The sequence below is a fragment of the Peromyscus eremicus genome, chromosome 8a (genome assembly GCF_949786415.1).
Source record: "Peromyscus eremicus chromosome 8a, PerEre_H2_v1, whole genome shotgun sequence".
NCBI lineage: Eukaryota > Metazoa > Chordata > Mammalia > Rodentia > Cricetidae > Peromyscus > Peromyscus eremicus.
In genome coordinates this window covers 66104250-66121255 of record NC_081423.1, presented here as the reverse complement: position 1 = coordinate 66121255, position 17006 = coordinate 66104250, and the positions used below count along the sequence as shown (strand labels likewise).

Genomic DNA, 17006 nt, shown 5'->3' with positions numbered 1-17006 from the left:
GACCTTCATGCAGGCAAAACACCTATATACATAAGATAAAACTTGAAACAATTTCTTTTGAAAATACAGGGGTGCAGGTGCTCTCTGTGAACTTTGGTGGTTCATACAATCTGTAATGATGTGAACTGATTCCTTCTCATTGTCTGTCTCCCTAACATGAATGCTACTAGAAGGCAGGTGGGCTTCACTCAGTAAGTAGGGTGAGAGTGTCCCTGGCTAGTATACAAGGGACTCTCAGAAGCGGGGGTAGGAGAGAGAGGGAGGGAGGGAGGGAGGGAGGGAGGGAGGGAGGGAGGGAGGGAGGGAGGGGGAAGGGACGGAGGGAGGGACGGAGGGAGAAGGGAGGGAGGAGGACGGGACGGAGGGATGGAGGAGGAGGGGAGGGAGGGGGAGGAGGAAGGGACGGAAGGAGGGACGGAAGGAGGGACGGAGAGAGGGACGGAGGGACGGAGGGAGAGATAGAGTAGCTCTAAGGCTGGCAGATGGTTTGGCGCGAGTCGCCAGGCCGCCGCGTTTGCCCTTTTGGTCAGCAGATGGCGCTGCAGGCCTGGGCCACAAAAGACGCTCCAGTCGCGGAACCCGGAAGCGTCCTCCGGGAGGGGGCGGGCCCAGTGTGCTGGAGTCCTGCGAATCGGGAAGGGCTGGTGTCCCTCACCCCGACCTGCGTCCTCTTCCCGCCCCCTCCTCCCGCTCTGGCGCATCAGGACCCTTTCCAGAAGTGGAACCGAGGGACGCCCATTGTGGGGGAGTTGGCGAGCACCCACGTGACAGACAGACCCCGGGGCGTCCCAGGTTTGCAGGGAACATGGGCATGCTCAGGGCAGGGCTGTGCCCCGGCCTCACCGAGGAAATCGTCCAGCTTCTGAAAGGCCGAAGGATCAAGACAGGTGACCTTTTGGGCTCGTAGCACACAACATGGGCACGACCACAGGAATTGCTCTACTGTGTGCTGGGCTCCTCGCCGGGTCCTGCATCAGGGCCTGCGTACTTGAAATCGGGAGTAGACTAAGACCTTAACGCCGTTTCCCAACAGAGAAAAAGGCAAGCGTGGCATGGCTAAGTCATTCCTGTTGCTAATCAGTTGCACTTGGTCTCTTTCCAGTGGCGGACCTGGCAGCTGCTAACCTGGAGGAGGTAGCCCAGAAGTGTGGCTTGTCCTACAAGGTGAGCTCACGATGTGCAAGCTCCATCCCAAGGTATCTTCTAGAGCGGGTCCTCAAGCTGCAGGATCAGAGTTCCCCGAAGTTGATAAGGGGGGGCTAGATCTGGATTGCTCTGCGTGGGCGGCTGGTCGCTGGGCAGTCTGGGTGCTCTGGAGCCTGAGTGTCTGCCCTATTGGCAGGCCCTGGTTGCCCTCAGGAGGGTGTTGCTGGCACAGTTCTCGGCTTTCCCATTAAATGGCGCGGACCTCTATGAGGAACTGAAGACTTCCACTGCTATCCTGTCCACCGGCATTGGAAGGTTTGTATGCTTACCTGGGCAAGAAGGTGAAAGCCGAGCTTCCCATGCTGAGACTACCAAGGGCAGGCTTGGTGAGGGCATCTGGAGCTGTCAAGGAACCTAGAGGCATCTGGTCTCTTGAGTTCTTTTTCCTTAGAGTAAAACAAAAGAGCTTCTTAGCATCAGCACTTGGGGGACAAGCAGTCATTTGCTAGGGTAGGGATAGCCTCTGTATTGAGAGACATTTAGCAGCATCCTTGGGCTCTACCCACCAGATGCCAAGATCACTTCTCCTCCCCCCTAGTTTTAACAATCAAAAATGTCTCCAGATATGACTCAGTATCTCCTAGGAGCCAACATTTCCCAGTGAAGAGCCACTGCCCTAGAACACAAGATGTCAATAATATCCCATTTTTCAGTAGAGTCCCTGATACTTCAGGATTCAGGGCAGGATTGAGACTTCCTGGGAGTCTGAATCTAAGGTCTGACCCTGGAGCAGTGGTTCTCAACTTTCCTAATGCTGTAACCTTCTAATACAGTTCTTCATGTTGTGATGAACCCCCCTCCCCACCATAAAATTATTTTTGTTGCTACTTCATACCTATAATTTTGCTACTGTTATAAATTGTAAATATCTGATATGCACGACCCCTGTGTAAGGATTGTTCAATTTCTCAGAGGGGTGATGACCTACAGGTTGAGAACCACTGCCATAGACTATAGATGTTAGAGATTGTTGACCTCCTTTGTGGTTAGCCTAAGAGGAGGGGCCGGCAGAGGTGAGCCCAGGGACATATAATCCTGAGCCTGGTGCCTTTGCCATAGGAGGCAGCAGCCGGGAACGGGCACACTCATTGAAAAGAACAGTTACATTATGCCCTGTGGTTCGGTCGGGCTGGGAACAAATTGGAAGACAACTGGCATTTTCTGGCCAAGCGAGCCTGACCTCTCTCCTGGCCTGTTTGTGTGGAGTCTGATGAATAACATTGCCGTCACAAAGGTCTTTGGATTGGTCTGGCCCTTGCTGTTTCCATAACACATTCTCTTGGCAAGGTCTGCACAGTCTGGTGCTTGTTCTTGTTGGTTGGGGGCTCTGTGTTTGTAATCCATCAAACATTGGCTGAGTGCCTACTGGGTGCCAGACACGTGCAGATGCTGTCTGTACGCGTGAGGCAAGACTTGCACTCTTAAGTATGGTGGTTAGTCTATACAGGAGACTAGTGAGTACAGCAAGGAGGCACATTGGCTTTGGAGCCCAGGGAACTTATAAAAACAGCATCCACAGAATGAGCAGTGAGAAGGTACACCGGCAGGATTGCAGCTGCAGTCATTGTGGGGTGGGTGGGGTTGAGGACTCAGGGTGGCACAGGTAGCCTTGGCATTGGCAGACCCCAACCACTGAGCTTGCCCTGAATGCTCACCCTGACTCTGGCACTGTGCTCAGCATTTCATGACATGTATTCCATTTGTCCTTCACAAGCCCTAATGAGAGTTCACCGCCCTTGAAGTCATCGATGTGTATGTGAAGAAATGGGGGCTCAGGTTCAGGGACCGGCTCAGGATCCTGCAGATGGTAGATTGGGCGCTGGAGGTCGTGTCTAAGAACTTCATTCTGGCTGGACTGTTCTGATGTGTACCTGGAGGGGAGAGGCCACTGTGAAAGTGTTTGTAGGCCGTGGGGCAGAGATGTGCAGGATGGATGGGGCTGGCCAGATGAGGTCAAGCAGGGATCTGGTGGCGCCGGTATGGGCGGTGTGAATCTGATCCAGGGTTTGTGACGGTGGGAGACCTGTTGAAAGAAAGCTGTGACAAGAGACTTTCATATCAGACAGGGTGTAGGCAGGAATAGTAAAAGGCGATTTGCTAGGTTTTTAGATTTCCCTCCAGTGTGCTGTGCCTACATAGTGGATGTAACTTTGAAACTTTGGAGGTGAGTCCAAGTTAGTGAAATGCGTGATTGACCGTTGTTATCATATTAGGACCGTTGATATCTTATTAAACCGTTAAATAGGGTCCTTTGTTGTGAGTCTCGGGGTGCTGAGGCGCAGTGTGAATCTTTGCAGGGCAGTAGAGCCTGTGGCACACTAGGGGAAATGCTGTCGATGAGGGAGACTGGTTAAGCCTTGCAAGCCAGAGAGCTCTTGTCTGTTCATCTCTGTTGGAATAAGGTCTTCAGGAAACGTAAGGCAAGGTGTCTGAATGACTGGAAGAAGGCTGATGGGAAGGTCAGTGGGAAAGGTGGGGAGAAAGCCCTACATTTTAGGCAGCCCTGGTTGGAGTCCCTCCACATATATTGATATGCTCATAGGTAACGGGATTTAATGGTCGGGTGCTCCACTTCAAAAGCAATGGGAGGAGTCAGGGGTAGAAACAGGGATGAGGCGGGGGACTGGAGAGATGGACAGATGGCTCAGTGGTTAAGAGCACTGACTATTCTAGAGAACCTGGGTTCCATTCCCAGCACCCACATGGCAGCTCACAGCTGTCTGTAACTCCAGTTCCAGGGGATCTGACCCCTTTGGACTAATGCACATTAAGTAAAGTTAAATAAATTTAAAAAATAGAAAAGAAAGAAAGAAACACGGGTGGGAAGTTGTCTGGGAGGCAGATTTGGAAGTACTTCATGTAGGTGGAGCCTCATAGCCCAGTATGTGGTGGCTTTTTTTTTTTTTTAGATTTTATTTTAGCTGGGCATGATGGTGCATACTTTAAATTTCAGCACTTAGGAGGCCAAGGCAGGTGGATCTCTGTGAGTTTGAGGCCAGACTGGTCTACAGAGTGAGTTCCAGGACAGCCAGAGCTGCACAGAGAAACCCTGTCTTGAAAAACCAACAAACAAATAAATGTGCACAACCACAGCTGTCTTTTTTCCTTTTTTAAAAGTTAGTTAGCTCAATAATTATGTGTATGTATCTGTGTGTGAATGTGTTCCTGTATGCAGGGACCTATGGAGGCTAGAAGTGTCAGATGTCCTGGTTGGTTGTGAGCCAACTGCTCAGCCACCTCCAGCCCCTCACACCCATTTTTTTCTAGCAGGTTCTTTGGTGCAAACTAAGGTCCCCATGCCTTGCAAGCACTTCTATTGCCCGAGCCATCGTGCCAACCCTCACCTGGGTGGAGTTCATGAACTCTGTTCAGAAGCAGGATCTAACAGTATCTGTGTTGCTGATGTTGTTGATCTGGGGCCCACCTTGGGAGAACACACTGAAAGGAGCTAATGTAATGGACCTGGGCTTCCGGTGTCTTGGGGAGAACAGGATTCAGCAGAGGCTGGGGACCTATTAAGTAGATGCTTATTAAACAGACCCAGAGTGTGCCCAGTTATTCCAAGAAGCCACAGGGCTGGAGTAAGAACCAGATTTCGACTGGCAAGAACCTGTGGTCCCTGGAGTTAAAGTAGGTGAGGTGGTGACTGGTTGCTGCTTGTCATGTGATCATAGGTCATAGTTGGTCATCAGGAACCCCTTCAGAGGCTTGCAGTCTGTGACTATTATTTCCCAGTTAAGAAGGGTGGTGGTGGTGCGGGCCTTTAATCCCAGCACTCGGGAGGCAGAGCCAGGCGAATCTTTGTGAGTTCGAGTCCAGCCTGGTCTACAAAGTGAGATCCAGGACAGGCTCCAAAGCTACACAGAGAAACCCTGTCTTGAAAAAAAAAAAAAAAAAAAAAAAGGTGGTGCATGACAGTCAGGCATTGGTCCAGGCTGCAACACAGAAATTCCAGCTCTCATCTTGGGCCTAGCGTGGAGGGTAGTAACCTGGTTCAGAAGCAGAGCTAAGGTTAGGAAGTGGCCGCGTTTTGAGATTCATCTCAAGGCTTCCACAGCCAGAGTTTTGACAGTCTAGCCACTGTTCTTTTAATTTTTGCAATAACATTTACTGTGTGCCTTCAGGGTTTGCAGCTCTGTGTGCTAATATTGGAGACACAACAGGGATAAAGACCCAGTCTTTGCCCCCGGGGTGCTCCTACCAGATGAGGGAGGCAGGCAAAAAAAACAAGCAAATAAAAAATAATTACAAACTCCCAGAACTAATAATCGAGTTTAGCAAGGTCTGGGGATACAAGATCAACACATAAAAATCAATTGCATCTCTCTGGACTCACAATGAACATGTGAAAACTGAAATTAAAAACACAATGCCATTTGCTGTTGCATCTAAGGAAATGAAATACATAGGTCTAAGTCTGACAAAGCCCGTGTATAATTTGTATGCTGAAAATTAAAAATGCTGATGAAGAAGGTCAAAGGTGACCCAAATAAATGGAGAGACTTTCCATGGTGGTAGATTACAAGATTCTACATTAGTGAATGCCAACTTTCCCCGACCTCCTTCCCACCCCCATACTAGAGATTGAACTCTGAGGGCTTTGCATGTGATAAGCAAGTACTCTACCATTAAGCTATCTCCCCAAAAATGTGTCCAAAGATATATATGTTTGTGTGTGTGTGTGTATGTACATATATACACACACATATATACATATTATAATATAATATATAATATACATAATATAATATATATATTAGTCAGGGTCTCTTGTTGCCATTGACCTCACAGAGGCCTGCCTTTGTCTCCCTGATATTGGGATTAAAGGTATCTGTCACCATGCCCAGCCTACTTCCCGAATTTTTGTTGTTGTTGTTGTTGTTGATTTATTTATTTATTATTTATACAGCATGTGTGCCTACAGGCCAGAAGAGGGCACCAGATCTCATTACAGATGGTTGTGAGCCACCATGTGGTTGCTGGGAATTGAACTCAGGACCTCTGGAAGAGCAGTCAGTGCTCTTAACCTCTGAGCCATCTCTCCAGTCCCCCTACTTCCCGAATTTATCTGCAAGTTTAATACAATTTCTTCTCTCCTCTGTTTGCCCATCCCCTGGTTCTCTCTTCTACCATCAGCCTGGACAGACTACTTGATGCTGGCCTCTATACAGGGGAGGTGACTGAACTTGTAGGAGGCCCAGGTAGCGGAAAAACCCAGGTACCCTTGGGGCCAACAGCAGGGGGAGTCGAGGGAGATGGGTGCACTGTCCTGGATTCCCCGGGGGGTTCTTGCAGGTGTCCCTGTGGGTTGCAAGGTCAGAACAGACCAGATGGGTGCTGAGAATGGGTATGGCTTTCGCCAGTGGGTATTGTTGGAATCTGGGCAGGATGTGGCGGGGAAGCTGCCTGGTGGTACTCCCTCTTCTCCAAGGGCTTAGGTTTACTCAGCGCCCCATCTTGTCTCTGAAGGTATGTCTCTGTGTGGCTGCAAATGTGGCCCACAGCCTGCAGCAGAATGTACTGTATGTTGATTCCAATGGAGGGATGACAGCGTCCCGCCTCCTCCAGCTACTACAGGCTAGAACCCAAGATGAGGAGAAACAGGTAGGGGGCACGATGGCTGGGTTCCTTTAAAATCCTGATGCTAGAGGACTTCATGACTCCTTAACATTGTAAGAACGTACACCATCTGTGAGAATCATTTCTTGAAACTGGAGAGTCCTCTGCATTCCTAGAGCTGCTCATGTTAACGGCATCACCCCAGCTTGGATGCCACCCACACTGATTCTCCAGGAACTTTCAAGTCCTCGAATACCGTAAATCAAAGCTGGCAAAGACCTGCAGCTATGTCTCCAGCCCATTTCTTGTCAGGGCAGGCATCACTAATCAATCATATCTGTCCTTCCTGCTGAATTCTGAACATCTTACAGCTCAGCACCCAGGTAGTCACCACTGTGAGATCCAGCCCATTAGGCAAAATCCATTTGCCATTCTGGATGCCAGCACTGTGTCTAAGAGCCTCTTTGCCTTTTCAGCTTGGTGATTCCTCTTTATCGCTTTCCTGGATCCGCTCTCCAAGTCTCTGCTTCTCTTTCCCACACCTCAGGCAGGTGCTCTCCAGAGGATACAGGTGGTGCATGCATTTGACATCTTCCAGATGCTGGATATGCTGCAGGACCTTCGGGGCACCATGGCCCAGCAGGTGAGCCTGCTGATCTACCTGTTTCTGCTTTCCCCAGCTGGCCAGGTGTTGTCTGTATTGCGGCAGGTGTCCTACCACAGACTATTTGGAATGCATGTGTCCAATGTAACATCTCCAGCTGTGTTTGCCAGCCCTCCCTCTTCCCCACCGGCCCATGCCCCAGGTGGAATTCCTTGGTGCTTAATTCATAATTCATGTGCTTCATTGTTTACAGGCTCACCAACCCTGTACAACAGTGAGCTCCTTGAGTAGAGGATTATATTGTCATCACCTCTGCATTACTCACTGAAATCAATTAGGAAAACTCCTGTGTGTGGGGGGGGGGGGGGAGGGAGGGAGGGAGAGGAGGGTCTCACTATGTAGCCTGGCTGCCTGGCTGGTTGGGATTTTACAGAGGTCTCCTGCCCTGTCTCCTGAGTGCTGAGATTGAAGGTATGCTTCACCACATGTGTCTGGGAGACTTGACTCTTGAGACAATCTGATTATCTTTTGTGAGACTGGAGGCTGGCACTGAGTCCTGTGTCCAATTCTCCTGTTCTTTAACTCAAAATTGGCTAGTGGCTGCTGTAGCCCCAAGCACACATGTGCTCCATATTCAAGCAAGTAAGTGAGAGATAATTTTTTTTATTATTATCTCTTCCCTTTTATTAAGAAAAACATAGCTGGGCGGTGATGGCATACACTTTTAATCCTAGTACTTGGGAGGCAGAGGCAGGTGGATCTCTGAGTTTGAGGATAGCATAGTATGCAGAGCGAGTTCCAGGACAGCCAAGGCTACAGAGAGAGACCCTCTCTCAAAAAACTAACAACAGCCGGGCGGTGGTGGCGCACGGCTTTAATCCCAGCACTCGGGAGGCAGAGGCAGGCGGATCTCTGTGAGTTCGAGGCCAGCCTGGTCTCCAAAGCGAGTTCCAGGAAAGGCGCAAAGCTACACAGAGAAACCCTGTCTCGAAAAAACAAAACAAAACAAAACAAACAAACAAACAAACAAAACTAACAACAACAACAACAAAAAAGAAAAAAAGGAAGAGGAGGAGGGAAGAAGAAGAGGAGGAAGAGGAGGAGGAGGAGGAGGAGGAGGAGGAGGAGGAAGAAGAGCAGCAGCAGCAGCAGCATACTCTAGGGCCTCTAGTAGACTCCCTCTTTTTACATATAGTTAGCCAGGTTGGTTTGGTTTTTGTTTTGGTTGGTTTGGGTTTTGGGTTCTTCAAGACAAGGTTTCTCTGTGTAGCCCTGGCTGTTCTGGAACTATAGACCAGGCTAGCCTTGGACTCATAGAGATCCTCCTGCCTCTGCCTCCCAAGTGCTGGGATTAAAGGCGTGTGCTGCTGCCGCCACCACCCAATCCAGGTTTCTTTCTTTAATTGTGATGATAAGGATCTGGTGAGGATATTTCATGGATAAAGGCACTTGCTGCCAATCCTTACAACCCAAGTTGGATCGATTCTCAGGACCCACGTCGTGGAAGGAAAGAACTGACTTCTGCAAGTTGTCCAAGGCTGTGTTCATGAATATATGCACACATGCACACATGCCCACACACGAAAATAAATAAATAAATATAAATTTTTTTCTTTTTTTGTGACACTAGAGATCTAATCCAGGGCCTATACACATTAGCCAGACACTGCCACTGAGGTATCCCTCCAGCCATAGTTAACCAAAAGCAAATCATCTACCTCTATACGTATCTTGAATTGGGTGCTGGGCCCATCCTCACTGATGTCAGGAGATTTCTACCCAGTACCTAAACATGTTCAGATTAATGTTTATAAGGAAGGGAGAAGGAGATTTTGAATGACACTTGGCTTTTTTTTTTAAGGTTTTAAAATTGTATTCTATGTGTCTGAATGTATGTACACGGTGTGCTTGCCTGGTGCCTTTGGAGGTGCGAAGAGGACATTTAATTCCTCTGGAACTTAGTTACAGAAGGTTGTGAGCCATCTTGTGGGTGCTGGGAACTGAACTCAGAACCTTTGGAAGAGTAGCCAGTGCTCTTAACTGCTGAGCCTTCTCTCTAGCCCATGACTGGCTTCTTAAAAAAAAAAAAAAAAAAATTCTGAGGAGTAAACTTCATTTTTTAAATTGTGTGTGTATGTACAGACAGGCACAACTGAGCACATGCATGCCGCCGTGTGTGTGTGTGTGTGTGTGTGTGTGTGTGTGTGTGTGTGTGTGTGTGTGTAGGTCAGAGAAGCTAACCTGAAGTTGTTCTCTGCTTCCACCTTTACTTGGCTTCCAGGGATCAAACTCAGGCTGCCAGGCTTGTCCAACCATCGCCTTATCTGCTGAGCCATCTCTCTGGCCTCCATCCACTAGAGGAGCTTGCCCCGGGCGTCCCCTAGAGGTCACTGGTTCATGGTACCTGCTTTTCCCATCCCTACAGGCAACGGCTTCTTCAGGCACTGTGAAGGTCGTGATTGTGGATTCTGTCACTGCAGTGGTTGCCCCACTTCTGGGAGGTCAACAGAGGGAAGGTCAGTAGGAAGGAGAGCCTGGAGACAGGGTGGGGACTTCACCTCCCAGCCCTGTCCTTTGGCCCTCTGCTGCCTCTCCTGTTTGCTCCTCCCCCAGGCCTGGCCTTAATGATGCAGCTGGCCCGAGAGCTCAAGATCCTGGCCCGGGAGCTGGGTGTGGCAGTGATGGTGAGGAGGCTTTTCCTATGAACATAATTTCTAATTGTAGCTAGCACTATTTCTCTTAAATGTTAGCTTAGAACTGTAATAGCCCTTAAGGAAGAGGACAGAGCACAGAGCTCAGCTTCCACAGGTCAGAGAGAGATATTTGGACCATGAATAGCTACAGGGATTAGGGACTATCTTGTTTTTGGTTTTTTTTTTTGGGGGGGGGGGTTGTTTGGTTTGGTTTTTTCAAGCCTCCAAGTACTGGGATTACAGGCATGTGCCCCCATGTCTTGCTTTAAAATGGCCATCTTAAAGAATCTATGTAAAGAACTAGGTATAGGGGCATATGCTTTTGCTTTTGGTACTCAGAGGTTGAGGTAGGAGGATCTCAAATTCAAGGTAGTTTGGGATATATAGTGAGATCCTTTCTCAATGAAACAAAACAGAACAAATTGAAAAAGATGGGAATTGTTAGGTCTCAAACCCAGGACAAATGGCTGAGATGCCTAACATATCAAAGCAGACTCTGGCCACCAGGTTCTCCCAGCATCCCTCAGTCCCTACCTGTTACAGGGTCCTGGCTGGCATACCCTGCCCCCTCCCCTGAACTCTCCAGCCCAGGGGTTGGGCTGTTCCTTCCCTCAGCACCTCTGGTGTCTATATAACTCAGCCATTTTGCTACACCAATTTCTTGGCGCAGGCTGCCTCTCTTGGTCAGTGGCTCCACCTTGGCTCTCTCTCCCCCTCTCTCCTCACATGGCCCTGCTCAGTCTACTGGTCATGTCTACCCTAGACCTTTCCAGATGCCTCTGGCTGTTTCCTCCTTTTTATCTACAATAAACCTTCTCAACCCACACCTAGGAGCAGTCATGTCCTCCCTTTTTATTTTTTTTTTCTTCATTCAATAATGAAAATAGAAAAAAGGATCTATGTAAGAACACAGAAAACAGGGCTGGAGAGATGGCTCAGAGGTTAAGAGCACTGGTTGCTCTTCCAGAGGTCCTGGGTTCAATTCCCAGCAACTACGTGGTGAGTCACAACCACCTATAATGAGATCTGGTGCCTTCTTCCAGTGTGCAGGCATACATGCAGGCAGATGCAGGCAGGCAGAACACTGTATACATAAATATACCTTAAAAAAAAAAAAAAAACACAGAAAATGGCCTGAGATGTTACTTTTTGGTTTTGGTTTTGTTTTTCGAGACAGGGTTTCTCTGTGAAGCCCTGGCTGTCCTGGAACTTGCTCTGTAGACCAGGCTGGCTTCCAACTCACAGAGATCCACTGCCCCTGGCTCCCAAGTGCTGGGATTAAAGGTGTGCACCACCACCACTGCCCAACTATAAAAATAAAGTCTTTAGAAAAAAAAAAAAGAAAGAAAGTTAGCTAAAAATGTAAACATATATGCAAAAGAAAAAGATTTTACAGAGAGATGAAGTATGAGCATAGCTCCTTAGGTATGGAGATTGATAACAACTTGAATCTTTTTTTTTCTAAGATTTATTTATTATATATACAGTGTTCTGCCTGCATGCCAGAGAGGGTGCCAGGTCTTATTAAAGATGGTTGTGAGCCACCATGTGGTTGCTGGGAATTGAACCCAGGACCTCTGGAAGAACAGCCAGTGCTCTTAACCTCTGAGCCATCTCTCCAGCTCCAACAACTTGAATCTTATATTGAGCTTTTTTATCTTCTTTGTTTGTTTGTTTGTTTGTTGATACAGGGTTTCTCTGTAGTTTTGGTGCCTGTCCTGGATCTCGCTCTGTAGACCAGGCTAGCCTCGAAGTCACAGAGATCCACCTGACTCTGCCTCCCAAGTGCTGGGATTAAAGGCGTGTGCCACCACCACCCAGCAGCTTTTTTAAAATCTTTTTATGAAAAGTATGCAGACTTAAAAAGCTGCTTCTATCAGGACAGGAAACAGCTCTGTGGTAAGAACAGAAGTTGGTCCTCTGCAAGAGCAGCATGTGTTCTTGGCTGCTGAACCACTCACTGCTCCAGCCCTGACAGCGAGCACTCTTATGCATAACTCTGTACATCATATTTCCTGCCTTTTTTTGTTTTCAGACAGGGTCTCTCTACATAGCCCTGGCTGTCTTGGAACTCCCTTTGTAGACCAAGCTGGCCTCGAACTCACAGAGATCCACCTGCTCCTGCCTCCTGAGTTTGAAGAGTTTGCGTTTGAGCCAGGGCTACCTGTTACTTTTATGTGTTTGACATGGTGTCTCACTAGGCTGCTCAGGCTGGCCTCAAACTCCTACACTAAAGTACTAGTCCTACTTCAACCTCCTGAGGGGCTGTGACTACAGACATATCACCACATTCAACTACATGTATTTTAAATGTCTAGATAGGTCATTGCCCCCTTTTAAGGAAATATTACACTAATCTGTGCACCTGCAGGCAGTGTGAAAGAATTGGTTTCCCTGCTCTTTTGTTCAAGTGCAAGGTCCTGGACCTTCCTCTCCTGGCTTCTGGGCTTCTGAGTGTTTGTAGGGACTTGGGTGCCAGTCTCTGGTATGGACTATAGGGAAGGAGCCATAGTCGAAGTGATCAGGAGACTGTGGTTTGAGTCTCTGTGGCTGGCTTGCTTAAGACTAGTCCTAGAGTGGGACTTCTTATCTAAACCTCCTTTTTTTCCCGACACACAGACACACTCCAGACACCAACGGCTGAGTGCATTGGTCTTAGGATGCCTGTGGCAGGTCCAAGTCCAGCACCAGCTCCACTTTAAGGAAAGAATGAATAAAGGTGCCCCATGGCTTCGTGGAAAGCTGGTTGCCGATCTGGAGCCCTGAAATGTAGCTCTAGATTTAACCATAAATTATAATACCTGGGAGAGTCAGAGATCTCAGATCTCTTGTCTGTAAAATGAAGTGGTAGGAAGAGGTGTCCTCTGTACTACCATCATGGATCTGTGTCCCTTTCTGCAGGTGACCAACCACTTGACCCGAGACCGAGATAGTAGGAGAGTCAAACCTGCTCTGGGACGCTCCTGGAGCTTTGTGCCCAGTACCCGGATTCTCTTGGATGTCATTGAAGGGGCTGGAACATCAGGTAGCGGCCAACGCGTGGTGTGTCTGACCAAGTCTCCCCGCCAGGTGAGCCAGCCCAGGGGACGCCAGGGATCTTGGGCCCTGGAGAGGGTGGTTTCTATGCCCACTAGTATCTCATTGAAGGATTCTTCGATGCCGAAACCCTGAAACAAAAGCTGATCACTTAGATTGCTTAATTCTACCTCCCCTTCTCTGGTGTCTCTCCTTCCAGCCAACAGGTCTGCAGGAGGTGATAGACATTGGGACATTGGGGACTGAGGAGCAGAGCCCGGAATTGCCTGCCAAACAGACGTGACACTGTTGACTGGGAAAGAAACAGCTCCCAGGCCCTTACAGCATTCCTTCTCAGTCAGCTGCTGTCCACTGCCACAGGGGACCGGGCAGTGTAGACGTCTCAGGCTTGTCGGAAGCCAAGCCTCAGCTTCCTCAGCCTCACTCTGTGGGATCTCATGGAACCACTGGCCAGAGGATGCTGCCGTGGGGAGGCGTGGAGTGGGGAGGAGGACCTAGAAGTCCATCGTAGTCCATCGCGGCCTCAAGTTTTCTACCTTTGCGTCCGCCATATGTTTCCAGTGGAGGTTGAGGTCAACCTAGCTTGGGACATCAAACACAGTAATGACTGGATGAATAGCTTCTTGGCCCTGTGTGTCACTATCCCTCACACAGTAATTGATCTGGGAAGCTTTCGCTCCACCCATTCCCATTTATTTTGGCCTCAGTTTTCCCACCTGCAAGATGGGACTTCCTTTGTCTGAGTTACTCAGTAGGAACAACCTCAGAAATGTAAAGCTCTTTATGTATGCCCTGCTCTTAAAAATACATAATACTGGCCGGTGGTGGCGCACACCTATAATCCCAGCACTAGGGAGGCAGAGCCAGGTGGATCTCTGTGAGTTTGAGGCCAGCCTGGTCTACAGAGTGAGATCCCGGACAGGCACCAAAACTACCCAGAGAAACTCTGTCTCGAAAAACCAAATAAAATAAAATTAAATTAAAATTAAAATATTAAAAAAAAGTAAAAAGGAAGTCCTCTGAACCCTAGAGCCACCAGATTTTCCCCCAAGAAGGTTGTTTTTCCATTCCTGTAGTGGGATTCCCAGAGAATGAGAGTTCTTCCCTGCTTGCTGACTGGGTTTCACACACCTGCATGCACCACTCTGATAGGTGAGAACTTGAGCTCACTGCTGTCCCAGGGATATAATTTACCAGAGAGGAAGGATGTGACCTGCTTCCAGTGAACCAGACACTTGTTTCATATGCATGGTGCCCTGTGGGGGCTCTTCCTCAGTCTAGAGTAACCAGAGGTGCTGAACCATGGCCTAACCCATAAACAGACAGAGGAGAATTTGCACAGTAAATAGAACCAGCTGGGAAAATTGATGCTGGCATAAATAATACATGGCCAATCTAGTCTTTTATACAGAAATTCATTGCCGGTGGCTCTAAGATGCAGGATAATTACACCTCTCGTCTTGCCAGCTGTACCACAGCCTCATGTCTTAGTGAATAAAACAACCCTCTGTCTGTTACCAACACTGTGGCCATCCATCTGAGAGTCGTAACTCTGCCTGAGAGGGGAGGATGGTACCAGGGAATGGAAAATGAAAGGCAGAGTAAAGAAATAATCAAGATTGTTTATGGACCACATCTTTTACAGGAGGGTCATGCTTGGTTAGAGAGCCTGTTGTATAATTAGTTTTGTCTTAGCTGCAGGAAAGGGGGACCAGAGTTACAAGATCTGATATTTAGGGCCAATGAGATGACTAAGTAGATAAAGATGCTTGCCTCCAAGCCTGACAACCTGAGTTCAGTCCCCGGGTCCCACATAAAAGAAAGAGAGAATTGACTCCTGCAAATTGTCCTCTGACCTCCGTACATGCTGTGTGGCATATGTATGCCCCCTCACATATAATAATAAAAATGTAATGATAAAAGAAAATATGCCAGGCATGGTAGCACATTCCTTTAATTCCAGCACTCAAGAGGCAGAGGCAGGCAGATCTCTGTGAGTTCAAGGCCAGCCTGGTCTACAGAGTGAGTTCCAGGACAGCCAGGGCTATTACACAAAGGAAACTTGCCTCAAAAAAGAAAAAAGAAAAAAGAAAATATGACATGGGTAATGGGTATAGCAGGATAGAAGGAAGCCTGAAGGATGGAGAATGAGTGACAAGTGGCATAAGGTAGCTGTGATAATGTGGAACCTCAACCCTCACACTTTCTTCCATAGAAGACCGAGGGAGACAACAGTCTTTGGTATCTACATCATGGCTGGTGAGTTGGCAGCTTCCTGCAACCCTAGTGAGAACAGTACATTAAACCAGGAAAAGCACATTCCTGCCACTCCTGGTGCTCTTTGGGCATCCTGATCTCATAGCAGACAGCACCAACTCATAGTCAAGGGCACTCTCTCGTGGAGTGTTTGACAGTTTCTTAGTGCAACTTGGGAACCACTACCAGTTAGGGGGACTGGTGTTCAAGGAGGAGCCTGGTCCCTCACTCTGCCCTGGATGGATCTGTCCTGTTTCCTGCAGTTGGTGATTTCAAGTGTTTCATACTTGACTGAGGATCCTAGAACAGTGCAGTGTGAGCGGTCTTTTTTTTTTTAATTGCATCAAAAGGATTCCAACCTAGGACCTTACACATGCTATGCAAAGGCTCCTCCACTGAGATGCATCCCAGCTCCCAGCTCATCATTTTGTTAGAGGAAGAACCCAAGGCTCAAAGCAAAAATGTGACAATTCCAGTGCAGAATGCAAGGCTTCCCGTGTGTGTGTGTGTTCTTCTCTTGTTCTTTCCACATTGTGGGAGCTTGTTAAGGAGTGGGCTTTAATGAATTTTAGACGGTGGCCTAGGGGTGTACATCAGTGGTAGAGTGCTTGCCTAGCACGGGCCAGGCCCTAGATTTGATCCTCAGTACTAGAAAAAAATGAAGAGAGCAATGTAAGTTTCTTTCCTCCTTGATCTAGATAGTCTTTAGGTCCCCACAGTTTATTGTCTTTTTTTAACCTCGATACAAGGAGGTCAGCATATGAAATTGGACCAAATGTTAAATTCTACTGGGTGCTAGCGCTTGGTGGCCTTGAGTCAGGAGGTTGAGCTTTCTGAGACTGTCAGGGAGAAAAAAAAAAAAGATCCATATATTATTGAAGCTGCTTTCCATAGCAAGTAACAAAATCCCACTTAGAGAGGCATCAGTGATAAGGAAGATTACTCATCCCTGATAATGTGAAGCCAAGGTTGGTTGATGCAATGGCCCAATGTGGAGAATAGAGGGCCTTTCCATCTCTGTCCTCGATTCTCTGTGTTGGTTTTTTTTCTCCAAGCTTGTTGCCCTCATTAAAACCTGGCTGCAGCCACTCTGAACATTAATCCAGACATGACAGTATCTATGGATAGGAGAGGGATCATCTCCTTGTGTCCTTTGAAGAACAAGGAAAATTCGAGCTTCCTCCTGATGACTGCCTGACCCGCTTCCTATCTCATTGATGCAGAACTGCCTCGTGCACTGTGTCTAGTTCAGTAGTGGAAAAGGAAATGGTGCCTCAGTGGTGGGCTCAGACCAACCAAGAAACAGCCATGGAGTTGGGGCTCCGGCTTAGCTTTCACCCACTGGGAGGGGTGAGGGTGGGTTAGACAGCAGGTGGGCCCTATTGCATCCAGCGGCGAGTCTATCCGGGCTCGTGTGTGTGTGTGTGTGTGTGTGTGTGTGTGTGTGTGTGCGCGCGCGCGCTCAGCGCTTAGCACAGGACTCACGGTGGGCTTAGCACAAGCCGAGTGGCCCCGGCAATCACTTCATCTTCCAGACTAAGTGGAGCTCATTGAGGTTTTAGGACATGTATCTCTTAAGCGACAGCATGGGAATCTAAACTTGAATCCACTCTCTTTTTTCAACCTCTTGCTGCCTTCAGCTGGAAATATGT

At 48.3% G+C, this 17006-nt stretch overlaps 1 protein-coding gene across 1 annotated transcript; it reads left to right on the top strand.

The window, feature by feature from the left end:
- Positions 1 to 646: 646 nt before the first annotated feature.
- Positions 647 to 16686, top strand: Rad51d (RAD51 paralog D). Its single transcript, XM_059269577.1, has 10 exons — positions 647 to 887; positions 1103 to 1164; positions 1343 to 1461; positions 6343 to 6424; positions 6676 to 6810; positions 7313 to 7408; positions 9795 to 9885; positions 9983 to 10053; positions 12964 to 13131; positions 13298 to 16686. The coding sequence occupies exons 1-10, from the start codon at positions 806 to 808 to the stop codon at positions 13379 to 13381; spliced, it is 990 nt and encodes a 329-aa protein (XP_059125560.1). The 5' UTR covers positions 647 to 805; the 3' UTR covers positions 13382 to 16686.
- Positions 16687 to 17006: the final 320 nt, after the last annotated feature.

Excerpts from the sequence above, each read along its gene's own strand:
- Rad51d (XM_059269577.1), top strand. The coding sequence starts at position 806 with ATGGGCATGCTCAGGGCAGGGCTGTGCCCCGGCCTCACCGAGGAAATC. Across the intron at positions 888-1,102 it reads AGGCCGAAGGATCAAGACAG|TGGCGGACCTGGCAGCTGCT; the intron begins GTGACCTTTTGG and ends GTCTCTTTCCAG. Across the intron at positions 10,054-12,963 it reads AGCTGGGTGTGGCAGTGATG|GTGACCAACCACTTGACCCG; the intron begins GTGAGGAGGCTT and ends CCCTTTCTGCAG.